The sequence below is a fragment of the Antechinus flavipes genome, chromosome 5, assembly GCF_016432865.1.
Source record: "Antechinus flavipes isolate AdamAnt ecotype Samford, QLD, Australia chromosome 5, AdamAnt_v2, whole genome shotgun sequence".
Taxonomy (NCBI): domain Eukaryota; kingdom Metazoa; phylum Chordata; class Mammalia; order Dasyuromorphia; family Dasyuridae; genus Antechinus; species Antechinus flavipes.
Window position 1 is genome coordinate 521,232 of NC_067402.1, and position 15,795 is coordinate 537,026.

Consider the following 15,795-nt stretch of genomic DNA (forward strand, 5'->3'; position numbering starts at 1 on the left):
TGTGTCTAAGAGACAGGATCTTCCTGCACTGTTTTGCATTGTATGATAGGAAACTGAAGGTGTCCTTTGTTGCTCCTAAAGCTGTCTCTTACCAGTTTTAGGGAGCTTCAAGTCAGAGATCAAGTCAGTGTAGAAGCATCTCAGACATGGAACTAATCTCAGAGGTTATGTTGTCTAATCTCTATCTACTTGGACACAGATTTATTTCCAAAGCCCTGAAAATTGCTCAAGCAGGTTTTTCTTACAAACCATTCCTCTTGGGGATGGTTCTAGCATTTGGAATATTCTTTTTTAAGAGCATCAATTTATATCCCAAAGTCCTAGTTGTTCCCAGTATAGGAAGTTTGTCCTTAATCTGCCTTCCCATTGCCCTCAAATTCCATCATGAATAGTGGGAAAGAAGTGGAAGGGAATAAGCATTTCTTTTCAACTACTATTGCCAAGTGTTGTGCCATCTGCTTTCTTTACAATATATTCCCAACAATATTATATAAGAACAACTTCCAGGAAATGAGCTATTTTGACTACTGTAAGTCCCCAAATTATAGATAAAGAAGGAAATAAAGATTCTATTTACATCCAGATAAAGAACTAATAGGTAGAAAGATGCATAGTAGAATATATGGATGTATGTATATGCTTATACGTATTTGTGTGTGTGTGTGTGTATGCATGTTTCTATGTAATGGTAGCCATCTCTAGCATGGGGATGGGCAAAGTCAAGGAAAAAAATCTACTTGATAATTTGTTTGTCTATTTGAAAGAAATGGCAAGTTGTACATTGTTAATTTGCAGTTTCGTGTTCAAACTTCTTATCTATTGTACTATGTTATAAAAATGCTTGTTTGTAAATGAAAAATAAAGCAGAATTTGTCAATTTATGTCATATTAACCTTCCCAGTTAGGCGATACTGTTATCCCCATTTAAGAGCTGAGGAAACTGAGCAAACAGATTTAATTGGGGTATTAAAAGGGGTATACAGTTAGTAACAGTCTGAGGCTTAATTTAAACTCAGGTACATTATGTCTATCTCCACTGCACTACCAGCCCCATTAAATTTTTAGGTAATTTCTAGATAATAGATAATGGAAACTATAGGATGAGTCTGTCCTTCTATGAAGAAAGGGTGACAAGACTAAATCCGTATTGATCAGGCTCAAACCTTCTCAAGCCCAATAACTCTTTTAACCCACTTCTGTTTAAAAGTTTCTGCCAGAATGGAGCCTAAAAGGAGAGGACGTGGGAGAAGAGCATTTGGCTCTTTCTCAGAACAAGTGGTACAATAGCAGAATGGGGCACATTCAATTGGGAGCTCCTTCCTTGACAGCACTAATGGATGAGTATAGACTGATATGTGTGAACCTAACAGGGGAAATCTAAAAATGGAGGCAGCTCTGGATCTTCATCCTTTCCCTCAAGAGAACCAAATTTTAAAATTCTCTCCATCTTCTTCTCTAACTGATTTTCCCTCTCCAGGGCTTCTAGTTCCCAGTGAATATGTGATCTCTTATTTTAAGCAAAGAAAATCACAATGGATTCTGGACCAAGAAGGCCTGAGGAACTACTCTCCAGGTGAGTGGGTGCCAACAGGGATATGAAAGTTATGGTGCCTGAGGCTTCAAGGAGTTACCCTGAAATCAGTGCTACATTTTAGAAAGAAAGACAATGACATATTTTTTAAAGAAATAAGTAATGGCCATCTCAAAAAAAAAAGGGGGGGGGGGAATGGATCAGAACCAAATCACTTATGCCTTTGATAAAAAAGAAAAAAAAACTAAGAAAAACAAGAGTGTTAGTATTATGAATGTAATCTCAGACAATGTAGAAAAAATAAATAAAATTAAAAGTAATCACCAGAAAGTTCAGACAATGAAAAGGAAAGGGGAAAATTGAGAGTGGAGATAATTTATCAAGTGCAATAGTGAGAGCCACTATTGCATCCACAAGGTGTGAATTCCAGCTGCTGGGATTTGATTCAACTCAGCCCATCATTCTGAGCTGTTGGCCTGAGATGGGCACTGAGAATGAAGGTACTTTCTCTACTGTCACAGGCTTACTGTAAGGATACAATGTATTTGAGCTGATAGCTCATTAGAAATTAAATCATCCTTAGGATGTGAGCTAGTATGATATTCAAGTGACTGATTATGGACATTTAATGTCTGTTTTAGGAAATAGAAAATTAGTGAGTTTCTAGTCTACTGATGGAAGGAAGAGTCTATAAATATATGTGTTTGGGAATATAGTGTCTGTATTTGTTTTATTGTTGTAATTCTTTTTTCAGAAAAAGAAATCAGACTTGAAATGAAGGAAAATACTTCAGAGCTAAGTCTTCCTGTAGTAGAAACTCACAAGCCAAGATTCATCAGTGATGGTCCTGGTAACTTCTCTTGGAATAATATCTGTGATATACTTGAGAAAATCCACAGTGGACAGAAATCTTATGAGCATAATCAAGGTGGAAATGTTTTCACAGAAAGGTGGGCTCTTACTGGACATAAGAGTATCCACATTACAGAGAAACCTATTGAATTTAACCAATATGGAAAGTCTTTCAAATATAAAAATAGTTTTCCTATTCATCATAAAATCCATGCTACAGAGAGACCTTATGAATGTAACCAATGTGGAAAGGCTTTTATATGTAAGGTCTCTCTTACTGCACATCAAAGAATCCACACTGGAGAGAAACCTTATGAATGTAACCAGTGTGGAAAGGCTTTTACAGAAAGTGAAACTCTTAATAGACATCAGGAAATCCATACAGGAAAGAAACCTTATGAATGTCACCAGTGTGGAAAGGCTTTTACAGAAAGTAGAGGTCTTAATAGACATCAAAGAATCCATACAGGAAAGAAATCTTATAAATGTAACCAATGTGAAAAGGCTTTTGAACATGAGGGATCTTTTACTGCACATCAGAGAATCCACAATGGAAAGAAACTTTATGAATGCAACCAATGCGGAAAGGTTTTTAGAGACAAGGCAGCTCTTACTGTACATCGGAGAATCCACATTGGAGAGAAACCTTATGAATGTAATCAATGTAGAAAGATTTTTAGTCGTAAAGGAAAGCTTATTGTACATCAGAGAATTCACACTGGAGAGAAACCGTATAAATGTAATCAATGTAGAAAGGTTTTTAGTTGTAAAGGAAATCTTACTGTACATCAGAGAATCCACACCGGAGAGAAACCGTATAAATGTAATCAATGTAGAAAGGTTTTTAGTTGTAAAGGGAATCTTACTGTACATCAGAGAATCCACACCGGAGAGAAACCTTATGAATGTAACCAATGTGCAAAGGCTTTTAGAGACAAGAGAGCTCTCATTGTACATCAGAGAATCCACACTGGAGAGGAACCTTATAAATGTAACCAGTGTGGGAAGGTTTTGACAGAACAGGCAACTCTTAATAGACATCAGAAAATCCACACTGGAGAGAAACCTTATGAATGTAACCAATGTGAAAAGGCTTTTAGAGATAAGGGAGCTCTTACTGTCCATCACAGAATCCACACTGGAGAGAAACCTTATGAATGTCACCAGTGTGGAAAGGCTTTTACAGAAAGTAAAACTTTTAATAGACATCAGAAAATCCATACAGGAAAGAAACCTTATGAATGTCACCAGTGTGGAAAGGCTTTTATAGAAAGTAGAGGTCTTAATAGACATCAGAGAATCCATACAGGAAACAAATCATAAATGTAGCCAATGTGAAAAGACTTTTAAACATAAGGGATCTTTTACAGCACATTAGAGAATCCACACTGGAAAGAAACTTTATGAATGCAACCAATGCAGAAAGGTTTTTAGAGACAAGGCAGCTCTTACTGTACATCACAGAATCCACACTGGAGAGAAACCTTATAAATGTGATCAATGTAGAAAGATTTTTAGTTGTAAAGGAAATCTTAATGTACATCAGAGAATCCACACCAGAGAGAAACCTTATGAATGTAACCAATGTGCAAAGGCTTTTAGAGACAAGAGAGCTCTCACTGTACATCAGAGAATCCACACTGCAGAGGAACCTTATAAATGTAACCAGTGTGGGAAGGTTTTTACACAGCAGGCAACTCTTAATAGACATCAGAGAATCCACACGAGAGAAACCTTACGAATGTAACCAATGTGGAAAGGCTTTTAGAGGAAGTGGATCTCTTAATAGACATCAGAGAATCCACACTGGAGAGGAACCTTATAAATGTAACCAATTAGGAAAGACTTACAAAAAAGGAATCTCTTACTCTACATCAGAGGATCCACACTGTAGAAAACTCTTAGTAACTATAACCAGTGTATAAAGGCTTTCAGAAGAAAGAATTCTCTTACTATACATAAGATAATCCACACTGGAGAGGAACCTTATAAATGTAACCAATACGGAAAGGATTTTTTATAAAAAAGAGGATTGGTTCTTGCCAGATCTATGAAGAAAAGTAAAAATATTAAAATAAGGAGGAAAATGGGACAAGATGTGCTAGAGCTAATGCCTTCTATACTTAGTCTTTCTTAGCTATAACACTGCATGGAACGTGAGGAAGGAAAAATAAAAGATGACTAGGGATGGCAGACAGCTTCTTAGTCATATTGGATCCTTCTTTTCCACCCAGTCACCTACCTGCAAGGCAGTACGGTATAATGGAAAGATCCCTACATTTGGACTCAGAAGACATGGGTTGATATTCTAACACCGCTCTTCCTTAGAACTTAAAGTTAAGAAGCACTTATGAGCCTGATATATGCCAGGCCTTGGCATGTAGGAACCAAAAGACAGTTGCAAAGAGTGTCCCCTGCTCCTATGGAGATCACAGACTGGTGGGCCTTACTGTTGGAATCCTTACAACGTATTAAGTCATTAGAATTGATAGAGACAATAATTATCTAATTTAGCACCATTCAGTATGATTGATCCGATCCTACAAGGACATGATATGGGCCAGAATTGAGGAGACAGTGGTTAAATCTAGTTTATCATTGATTTAATCCTACAACCCAAATAATGGTTTCCCAGTGATATAATGATTGGTGTGTACTCAGTGTACATCATATAAGCAAGAAGCTCTCAGGGCCAAAGAGCACTCTGGGAGATTGCGAGCCAGGGGTGAATGGAGATGATGGTTGTGAAGATTCAGAACCAAGATTGAGATTGAGAACTGGAGATTCAGAGAGAGCTGCAAGAGCTCTTGGAACCAAGGAGGGAGATAGGCCTCTAAGAAAGCTAATTGGGTCCAAGAAAAAAGACAAGACTTGGAAGGAGAAAATAAACATTTGGATTTATCAGTGACTGCGTTTGAAGTGATTATTACGTTGAACTGAAACTAAGGCTGCCTCCAGAAAACCTCCCCAAGAAACCTGTTCCCAGAGAGAACCATCATATACTATAGAAAAAGAACAGAATACCACACCTGACAACACAAACCACTAGGTGGAAACCCACTATGGACCAGATAGTGCCTCATTAAATCACTATATCAATATTGTCTTGCTTTGTCCTTGTGAGAACCCATTTTACAGAGAAAGAAACTGAGATAAATAGAAACCCCTTGCTTGACTAACAAGTTTCTGTGTTGAGATTAAAACTCGAGTCTTCATGTCTTAAGGCCTACCAGTCTATCTACTGTACCATCATCTGTATTCTGATTTTTAACAGAGTATTATAAAAATTTTAACATATGTGGGAGGTCAAAAAATAAAAGAAAAATTGGACAAACTTCCACTTAGAGATAGAAATACATTCTTTTCAATTCTAATTAAAAGCTTATTACTATTAAATAGATTTATATTTCTATTGATTCATGACATGCATTGGATTAAATGACACATGTACACAAAGAGCAAGTGCAAATAATGCTTTGTGTTATGGGGTTATATTTTCCCACTTTTTTTCATCATTTTCTTTTATTTATTTTTAAATAAAGCTTTATTTATAAAACATACATGGGTAATTTTTTCAACATTGACCCTTGTAAAACCTTTTGTTCCAAATTCTCCCCACTCCCTCCCCCAGCTGGCAGGTAGTGCAATACATGTTAAATAATGTTAAAATACATGTTAAATCCAACATGTATATACATATTTATACAGTTCTCTTATGGTGTTCTCTTTTATGTAATATATGATGGTTCTCTGTCAGCAGGTTTCTTGGGGAGGTTTTCAGGAGGCAGCCTTAGTTTTGGTTCAGATCAATAATCACTTCAAATACAGCCAGCTGATAAATTCCAAACGTTTATTTTCTCCTTCCAAGTCTTGGGCCTGGTTAGCTTTCTTAGAGGCCTATCTCTCTGCTTGGTTCCAAGAGCTCTTGCAGCTTGTCCTATGCCTCTGTTTTCTTCAGCCTCCAGCCATCACAAAGGTGGAAGATGGAATGAATCTGACTTGATTCCAAGAGTGGGCTTGTGGGCTTCTGTATCTCCCAGAGTGCTCTTTGGCCTGAGAGCTTCTTGCTTATATGCTGTTCACTGAGTACACAGCAATCATATCACTGGGAAACCATTATTTGTTATATGATTAAATCAATGCTAAACTAGATTTAAACATTGTCTCCTCAATTCCACTTAGTACCTTGTTTCAAGTTCTGGCCCATAACATCTCCTTGTAAGATCAGATCAATCACACAGAACCATGCTAAATTAGATAATTATTGTCTCTATCAATTCTAATGACTTAACAGCTTGTAAGGATTCTAACAATCTTGCTGCACAAGAAGAACTGAGAAGAAAACAATGCAAGCAAATACCAACAGAGAGAGTGAGAATGATATGTTGTGGTCCATACTCAGTTCCCATGGTTCTCTCTGGATTTGGAAGCCTCTTCATCCTAAACCAATCTATTTAATTAGCGCTATACCAATCAGACTCCCAAAAAACTACATTGATGACCTAGAAAAAATAACAAAGTTCATATGGAAAAACAAAAGGTCAAGAATTTCAAGGGAATTAATGAAAAAAAAATCAAATGAAGGTGGCCTAGCTGTACCAAATCTAAATTTATATTATAAAGCAGCGGTTACTAAAACCATCTGGCATTGGCTAAGAAACAGACTAGTTGATGAATAGAATAGGTTAGGTTCAAAGGACAAAACAGCCAATAACTTTAATAATACAGTGTTTGACAAACCCAAAGATCCCAGTTTTTGCAATAAGAACACATTATTTGACAAAAATTGCTGGGAAAATTAGAAATTAGTATGGCAGAAACTAGGCATTGACCCACACTTACCACCGTACACCAAGATAAGGTCAAAATGGGTTCATAACCTAGGCATAGAGAATGAGATTATAAATAAAATTGGCAGAGCATAGGATAGTTTACCTGTCAGACCTGTGGAAGACAGAGGAATTTATGACCAAAGAAGAACTAGAGATCACTATTGACCACAAAATAGAAAATTTTGATTATATCAAATTGAAAAGTTTTTGTACAAACAAAACAAATGCAGACAAGATTAGAAGTGAAACAATAAACTGGGAAAACATTTTTACAGTCAAAGGTTCTGATAAAGGCCTCATTTCCAAAATATATAGAGAATTATCTAATTTATAAGAAATCAAGCCATTCTCCAATTGATAAATGGTCAAAGGATATGAATAGGCAATTTTCAGATGATGAAATTGAAACTATTACCACTCATATGAAAGAGTGTTCCAAATCATTATTAATCAGAGAAATGCAAATTAAGACAACTCTGAGATACCATTACACACCTGTCAGATTGGCTAGAATGACAGGGAAAGATAATGTGGAATGTTGGAGGGGAGGTGGGAAAACAGGGACACTGATACATTGTTGGTTGAATTGTGAATATATCCAGCCATTCTGGAGAGCAATTTGGAACTATGCTCAAAAAGTTATCAAACTGTGCATACCCTTTGATCCAGCAGTGTTTCTACTGGGCTCATACCCCAAAGAGATACTAAAGGAGGGAAAGGGACTTGTATGTGCCAAAATATTTGTGGCAGCCCTGTTGGTAGTGGCTAGACGCTGGAAAATGAATGGATGCCCATCAATTGGAGAATGGTTGAGTAAATTGTGGTATATGAATGTTATGTAATATTGCTCTGTAAAGAATGACCAACAGGATGAATACAGAGAGGACTAGCGAGACTTGCATGAACTGATGCTGAGTGAAATGAGCAGAACCAGGAGATCATTATATACCTCAACAATAATACTGTTCGAGGATGTATTCTGATGGAAGTGGATCTCTTCATTAAAGAGAGCAAATTCTGTTTCAATTGATCAAGCATGAACAGAAGCAACTACACCCAAAGAAAGAACACTGGAAAATGAATGTAAACTGCTTGCATTTTTGTTTTTCTTCCCGGGTTATTTCTACCTTCTGAATCCAACTCTTCCTGTGCAACAAGAAAACTGTTCGGTTCTGCACACATATATTGTATCTAGGATATACTGTAACCCATTTAACATGTAAAGGACTGCTTGCCATCTGTGGGAGGGGATGGAGGGAGGGAGGAGAAAAATCTGAACAGATGTGAGTGCAAGGGATAATACTGTAAAAAATTACCCTGGCATGGGTTCTGTCAATAAAAAGTTATTTTAAAAAATTAAAATTAAAAATAAACAAATATCCCCCTCCCCAAAAACAAAACAAAACAAACAAACAAACAAAAAAAAAAAAAACCAAAGTTCTGTTTACCATTTGAATCTCCCTTCTTATCATTACTCCCTATTTTTCTTTGAAGTCTCCCTTTTTGCTCTATCCCTGCTACTTTTTCTTTGCTTCTTACCCTCATTCTTTATTTAAGTCAAAACTTTAAATTTATTTTCCTTATCTTCTCCTTACTTTCCTAATTTTATTCCATATACCCATGAAAAAGCCCTAATTTCATCCTACCCCTCAGGTTTGTTTGTTTGTTTTTTTAACCTTGGGGAGCAACTGGGATTAAGTGACATGTCCAGAAAGCTAGTATGTGTTAAGTGTCTTAGGCTGAATTTGAAGTTGGGTCCTCCTGACTCCAGGGCTGCTGCTCTATCCACTGTACCATCTATCTGTCCCAAGTTCAGAAGACTGCTAGATCTCTCCACGTGTGGATGTTGTTTCCTCTTCAGCCCAGATGAGAATAATGCCAACATTGGCAACCTTCCACCCCATCTCCATCCTCTGTATTAGTTCTTCCTTCCATGTCCCATTTTTATGAGGTAATTGCTCTTTTTTTACCTGCTACTACCCAGTTTTGATCTTTAGAATCACCCCATCATGCTCAAGTCAGTCACAATCTTTCAAACTACCTTAGTAATGATAACAGCTTGAAAAATACTACCAGTAATAATAAGCAGTGATATTAATCATATCATAAGCAAACAGTTTGCTCTTAATCAGTGCCTTATAAAAAGTCTCTAATAGTTTCCCTTCTAAAAAAGTATTTCTTCTCACACCCCAGACAGGAAGCCAGCTTTCAAACTCCCTCTTTTTAAGCTCTCAAGAGCCTTCTTAATTTCTTTTCATTCTCTGCCATCAGAGTGGTTCCATTTGTATATCTAAGCTTGGCTTTGTTGATATTTCTCCTGGCAACTTTAATTCCACCTTTCGAGTCCTACATCCTGGCATTTCACATAAAATACTTTGCCTACAAGTGAAATAAATAAGGTGACTGTGTGCAACCTTGCAGGGCTCCTTTCCTAATCTTGAATCAATCGTTCCACATTCAATTCTAGCTGTTGCCTTTTGGCCCCTATGAGGTTCCTCAATCATAAGGTGATCTGATTCTCCCATCTGTTTGAGGACTCGCCACATTTTGTTGTGATCCATACTGTCAAAGGGCTTAGTGTAATCAGTTAACCAAAAGTAAATTTTCCCCCCTGAAACTCCCTTGCTTTCTCTTTAATCCATTTGTTCTGTAGGTGCTCAGGGCCTCTGAAAAGCATCTGGTTCTTCTGTTAAGTCTCAATTCACATGTTGCTGAAGCCTAACCTGAAGAATCTTAAGCGTAGTTTACTGGTATGTGAAATGAGATCTCTAATTTTCTTGGAGAGATCTCTTGTCTTTCCCAGTCTGTTGTTTTCTTCTCTCTTTGGAGTTCTCATTTAAGCAATCCTTATTCCTCCATAATATTCTCTGGATTCTGAGTTCAGTGAGTTATCTTAGTCTTTCTCCTTTCCCTTTCCTTCTTTCCTCAGCTATTTGTAGAGCCTTATTAGACAGTCATTTTCTTTTCTTGCTCTTCTTTTTTTCCTTTGGAAAGTTTGTTCCAGTTGCTGCTGCTACTGCCTAATTCTTCAGGCACTCTATCTATTATTCTTAAGTGCGGTCATTTAGGTCACACCTCTATAGTCTGGTGATGTTTATAAAACATATATTCAAGGAAAAGTTCTGCCAATAGTATATTTTGAGGACTGGCACAATTATGTGATCCTGTCAACTGCCAGTTAGACCAGTTCTGCTCAAGGAAGGAATTACATTTCAAATCAAGGTTAGAGTCCAGTGAGACTAAGGTGGCTCAATGATATAACTTCTCTATATACTTCCAGATTCTATTTCATAATTTTCACCATCAGTCATCAATCTGTCATATTAAAATCATTTCCATGTTAGAAATAAACTTCTAAATAAAAATGTCTCTGGAGACCGAGAGAACTTAGTTATTTATTCAGTACCAGAAAACCTTTTAGCAACATCTTCCCCAGGGTTCATAAGGTTTTTTTAATTTTTTCCAAAAAGATGGTCCCAAGTAATCTATTAAGTCCCCAAAGGGATAGAAGAGTTTTTGAGGACTTCACTTTTGCCAATCAGTGAGTTATCATTTGTTTCTAAACAAAGCTTCCCCAATTGAAACTCAAGTTGTTAAGTATTGTAAGCCCACTTTGGATTAGCTCAATTCATTCTAGTAAAAAGTATGATTGCATGATCCTTTAGAGATGATTTTTTTCATTAGCAGCACCTCCTACACAATGGTTTCCCTACAATTACAAACAAGAAAAATTAGAATGTAATAATTGATATTATGAGTTCGTAATATGAAATAGCTCTTTGTTGGGTTCGGTCCTAACTCCTGAGTGAAACAGGCCTTATGTGACCAGCATTGCCTGTTCACCTGAGTAACGAAGACTGTGAGCAATGAGGGGTGAGAGCCAGGGTGGTGTGAGACTCCCTTTATTACAAAGACAGCAAGTCTTTTATCTCCTCAGTGCAGGCCTCTAGTTCTTATTTCTTAATGTAAGTACATCCTAACCCATAGCAGATACATGTTCTCTACAGGAAGCTGCACAGATACAGAGTGAGCATTCCTTTCCTAATAGGGTACATGGTCACTGTATTCTCCTCCAAGGTGCGTCAAGCCTCTTCTAGGAACTGCCACGTTGTTCCTTTGGGTGGGACTCCCTCCCAACGTCATCTTGTTCACCCTTAAAAGGCTACGCTCAGTTTACCTGAGTTGTCCCCTGTGTGCTGTCCATGGCTGGTGGAAGGTTAGCAAGTCCTCTTACAGTTATTGACACTCAAATGACATTAATTCAGTTCACTGTATTACTCCATGCATCTATCCGCCTAAAACCCAGGACTGATTGTCCTCAGTGCACAGTGTAGCAAACTTTAGCTCACCGAAAAAGTTATGCATAGGGCTTTTCTCCCTCTATAAAGAATATGTGTTACCCAGCTCCTCTCCATTTCTAGGAGTGGTAGTCGATTAAGTACTTGGCAGACAGAGAATTTATAGCTTATGTCTATGGGAGGTGATTACTGGGAAAGGAGCTAACAAAATGGATTCCAGTTGAACTGGATTCTTTTTGTTCCAGATTTCTTCTCAGATGTCAAGAGGAAACCCCCTAACACAGTCTTCCACAGATAATGCATTTTATATTGGATGTGATTCTGGGTGGGTCATGGACCATGTCAGGCAAGGGCGCTGAATGAGAAGAATTACTGCTTTTTGTGAGATAGGGATTTTAAGAAAGGCTTACTTTGATTAGCCATAGCTACCCAGCTAGCACATCGATGCCCTAATTACTCTATGATCAAAACCCACTGGTGTTTCAGTTCTCTCCATGCCTAAATTCCCCAATCTATCAATCTCACTGAGAGGCCTCTGACCAGAAGCAATCCTCTGCACATTCTGGCTCTTGCATAATAAAAAGTCCCAGCTTAAAAAATATCCCAGGATTAGTTGTAAGCCCATTGCTTTCTCAAGGGGCCAGGCTAAGGGCCACAGTACCCCAAAATGCCACTCTGGAGAGATTGTTCTTTTGTGATCCCCATCTCCCCACTTCCCTGTGAGCATGTCAGTCTTCATGAAAGAACAGATAATCAATGTATGTTCTAGTATTCCCAGAACATAATCTGGTGATGTGTCTTAGCAAACTACGGAAATAATTTTCCTGCCCCAAGGGAACAGTCAAATCCTCAGCTTTGGTGAGGTGAGAAGAAAAACCTGAGACAGTATAGACAACCTGGCAAAGAAGGAGGGAAAAGTTCCATACTGATAGATGTTAACACTTTTTCATCCAATGCAGAAGACATGGGCCAACTATATGAATACACACTAACTCTCTGCCATTAAAGCCAACCACCCAATCCAGACATACCAGTTACACAATAATGCTTCCATCAGTGATAACAATACACCAATGACGTGTTAGCAACGTGCTGATTGTATGACAATTACTGGCAGACACACTGGATCCAAGGAATCAGAACTTGCCCTCAGGCAGCTTCCCCACTACTGAGCCCAACTTGGGAGAGTACTGTTATGCAATAAGAAATGATAAGCCAGATATTGTCAGAAAAACTTGGGAAGACTTACACGAAGTTAGCAGAACAAGGAGAATAGTGCACTTGGTAACAGCAAGATTGTTCAGTGAAGAACTGGGAATGATGGAGCTATTCTGACAAATATAAGGACTCATTGTGAAAAATGCTCTGCACCTCCAGAAAAAGAATTGATGGAATCCTGATGAAGGTAGAAGCATACGTTTTACTTTATTTCTCTTACATTTATTTAATCTGCATGTAACTATGTTTTGCATGACTGCAAATGTATAATATATACCAAATTGCTCGCCTTTTCAAAGGGTGGAAAGGACAGGGAGGGAAGGAAATAGAGAATTTGTACTTCAAAAATTTTAAAAGGTAAATGTCCAAAATTGTTTTTACATGTAACAGGGAGGAAATCAAAAAATTACAAATAATGCCTTCCTTCCAGATTTGTTTGTGAGGATCAAATGAATTAACATTTGTAAATACTTTGCAAAACTTAAATTGCCTTAGAATTGCTAGCTATAAGTCTAGAACAAGACTAGGGAGCCATCATTAAAATAATAAAAGGTAATGGGTTATGGGCATTAGAAGAAAGAAATAGCAAAATAGTACAAAAGAAGGGAACCATAAGGTGATAGAAAACAATAAACAAATTCCAATAGTTACAGTACTCTACTATGCACCAAACTAGTGAAACTGTTCTCATTTCAATGAATCATCTCTGGCAATAATAGCAAGCTGGACACTATAATCTTATGGTTTTGAGATGAAGCGCACACAAGATATATCAGATCCTTGCCATCCTTTACAAGTTATTGAATTACTAGCAGGGGAAGGTCCTTTGTAAGTGGTAAAGAAACAGAGCTTGCCTTTGGAGGTGGGGAGCATTCCTTCCTCTTCTTTCAGATCCCTTCTGTTATGTTCCTGTTTAGCAGACTTGCTCTCAGAGAGTTGTTACAGTAGGTAGGGAGATTAGAAAGAACTCAAATTCATCTCTAGGGAAATGTTAGTTTAAATGCTCCTGACATATTTTCACTCTCTAGGAAATCTATTTTATTTTAATGAAAGACTTAATGAGTGAAGGGGCTTAAAGGCTAGAATCCATTGCTGATAAGGGAAATTCAAGCACTTGTGAAAACTGGTCAAGATGGTGCAACAGAAATAGTTTTCCACTTTGAAGAATAATCTTATTGAGACTGAATTTTTTAAAAGCCTTTTATCCAGGAAAAAAATAGATTCCAGGAAATCCAAAGGAGTGTGGGGTAGAGCTCTAGATTTGCAAGTTTGCTTGTACATCTGAGACATTTAGAGAAAAAAGCAAAAATTCATTGTCACTTTAAGACTATAGATATTCAGCTACAAAAATACATGAAATCATTATGAATTCACTTCCAAAATATGTTCCGTTTATCCTTTTGAGCACATCTCTGTCTGTAAACACCATCCTTGTTTATGGTATTTGTTCTCCCATGTGATCCTAAGCATTCACTTGGTCCCAGCACAGTGCTAGAGACTAGGCATAAAAAGACCTTAACCAAAAAGTCCCTCCTTCAGGCAATTTCCATTCCTGTGTAATGTGTATCATAATGCTTATTTTCTCAATGGGTGGAGGAGGAGAAGAGATGAGGGAGAGAATGTGTCATGTATAAGTTAAAAAAAAAAAAAGGTAAAAAAATAAATGACTGGATGGATGAACAATTATATTTAAAAAGAACTTGTGTTCCACAGGGTGAACCTTCCCCTGAGAAGGCATCTATGGAAGGTTTTCACAGTTGCCAGAGGCCATTTAAAGCATTTGAGGTATGGTTATCAGTGGTATGCTGAGAAATGTTTAAATGGCTCTCCAAATGAAAAAAAAAAAAAGTATGTGTGTGTGGTTTGCCAATTTCCAAGGTGCAACTAGCATCTCCCAGGTGTTTTCCTGTAGACTGGAAATGTGCTGACCTACTCTACTGGATGATAAATTGTAAACATGGAGAACAGTACAAAAATATTTCCCTGAAACCTCAAGAGCACCCTTAGAACCCTAAGGGCATCTTGTAGGTGGAAGCAGGTTTACCATTGGAATTAAGTATTAAGATACTAGCTCCAGAGCATGTACATCATTACCCATTAGGCCTTTTGTCTCTAGTCACAAAAATGGAAATCTCCAAATGCAAAGCTCTTTTTACTGAATCCTATTGTCTCTAATACGGTGCAGAGGCATAGAAGAGTAACAGATAGCCTAGCAGTCCTAAAGTCAGAACAGCCTGCATTCAAATCCTGCCCCTGATGGAGTCGGGAGTCAGCATTTAATTCCTCAGTGTGGCAGTTGATGGCTCTCAACTTCAGTTTGCTAACTATAAACTGGGGATAAGAATACCTGTTATAACCACCGCACAGGGAATGAGATAACATCTTCTGCTACTTAAATCGCATGGAATATTTCTCTGCTATAAGAAATGACAAGGGGGAAGCTCAGTGGATAGAGCATCAGCCCTGAAGTCAGGAGGACCTGACTTCCAATCTGGCCTCAGAAGCTTAACACTTCCTAGCTGTGTCACTTAACCCCAATTGCCTCAACAACAAAACAAAAAAAGAACTAAAGAATAAGAAATGACAAGGAGAATGGCTTCAGAAATACCTGGGGAGACTTACATGATCCCATATAATGGCCAGTGGGCAGAACCAGGACATGGTATACAAAAACAGCAATCCTGTAGCATAATCAATTCGGAGAGAAAAAAAACTTACCTATTCTACTCAGTGCAATGATCTAAGTCAGCTAATGTCCATCTTCTGCAAAAAGTCTGATCACAAACTCTCAGAATCAGAGGTTAGATGACCTCAGTTATTTAATTCAGGATAACAGTAACAGAATAATAATCCCATCAGCATTATATGCTTAAACTGCCATCTCTGCTCTGATTAAAAAATCTCTAAGCAGAGGGATCCTACGACTTCTCCAAGTTCCACCTTAGCATATCTCTAATTGTCAGAAAGATTTTCCCAAACTGGCCCTTAAGTTTCCATGTGGTGATGAATGAGTCACCTGATGTTGAGGACATAGTTTCTTCATCATTTGAAAGAGAAGAGAGGA

The 15,795-nt window shown here is 37.7% G+C and overlaps 1 protein-coding gene and 1 long non-coding RNA gene across 2 annotated transcripts in view; both read left to right on the top strand.

Annotated features, from left to right (window-relative positions):
• Window positions 1–8,929, top strand: part of LOC127564356 (uncharacterized) — a 177,595-nt gene extending 168,666 nt beyond the window's left edge. Inside the window, exon 2 of the long non-coding RNA XR_007954243.1 lies at window positions 6,968–8,929. This is a non-coding gene — a long non-coding RNA (uncharacterized LOC127564356). The remainder of the gene's footprint in view (window positions 1–6,967) is intronic.
• Window positions 894–4,576, top strand: LOC127564351 (zinc finger protein OZF-like). Its single transcript, XM_052000834.1, has 2 exons — window positions 894–1,573; window positions 2,286–4,576. The coding sequence occupies exons 1-2, from the start codon at window positions 1,354–1,356 to the stop codon at window positions 3,704–3,706; spliced, it is 1,641 nt and encodes a 546-aa protein (XP_051856794.1). The 5' UTR covers window positions 894–1,353; the 3' UTR covers window positions 3,707–4,576.
• Window positions 8,930–15,795: the final 6,866 nt, after the last annotated feature.

Coding starts and splice junctions, on each gene's coding strand:
- LOC127564351 (XM_052000834.1), top strand. CDS start 1,354: ATGTGTGAACCTAACAGGGGAAATCTAAAAATGGAGGCAGCTCTGGAT. Junction 1,574..2,285: donor CCTGAGGAACTACTCTCCAG/GTGAGTGGGTGC, acceptor TTCTTTTTTCAG/AAAAAGAAATCAGACTTGAA.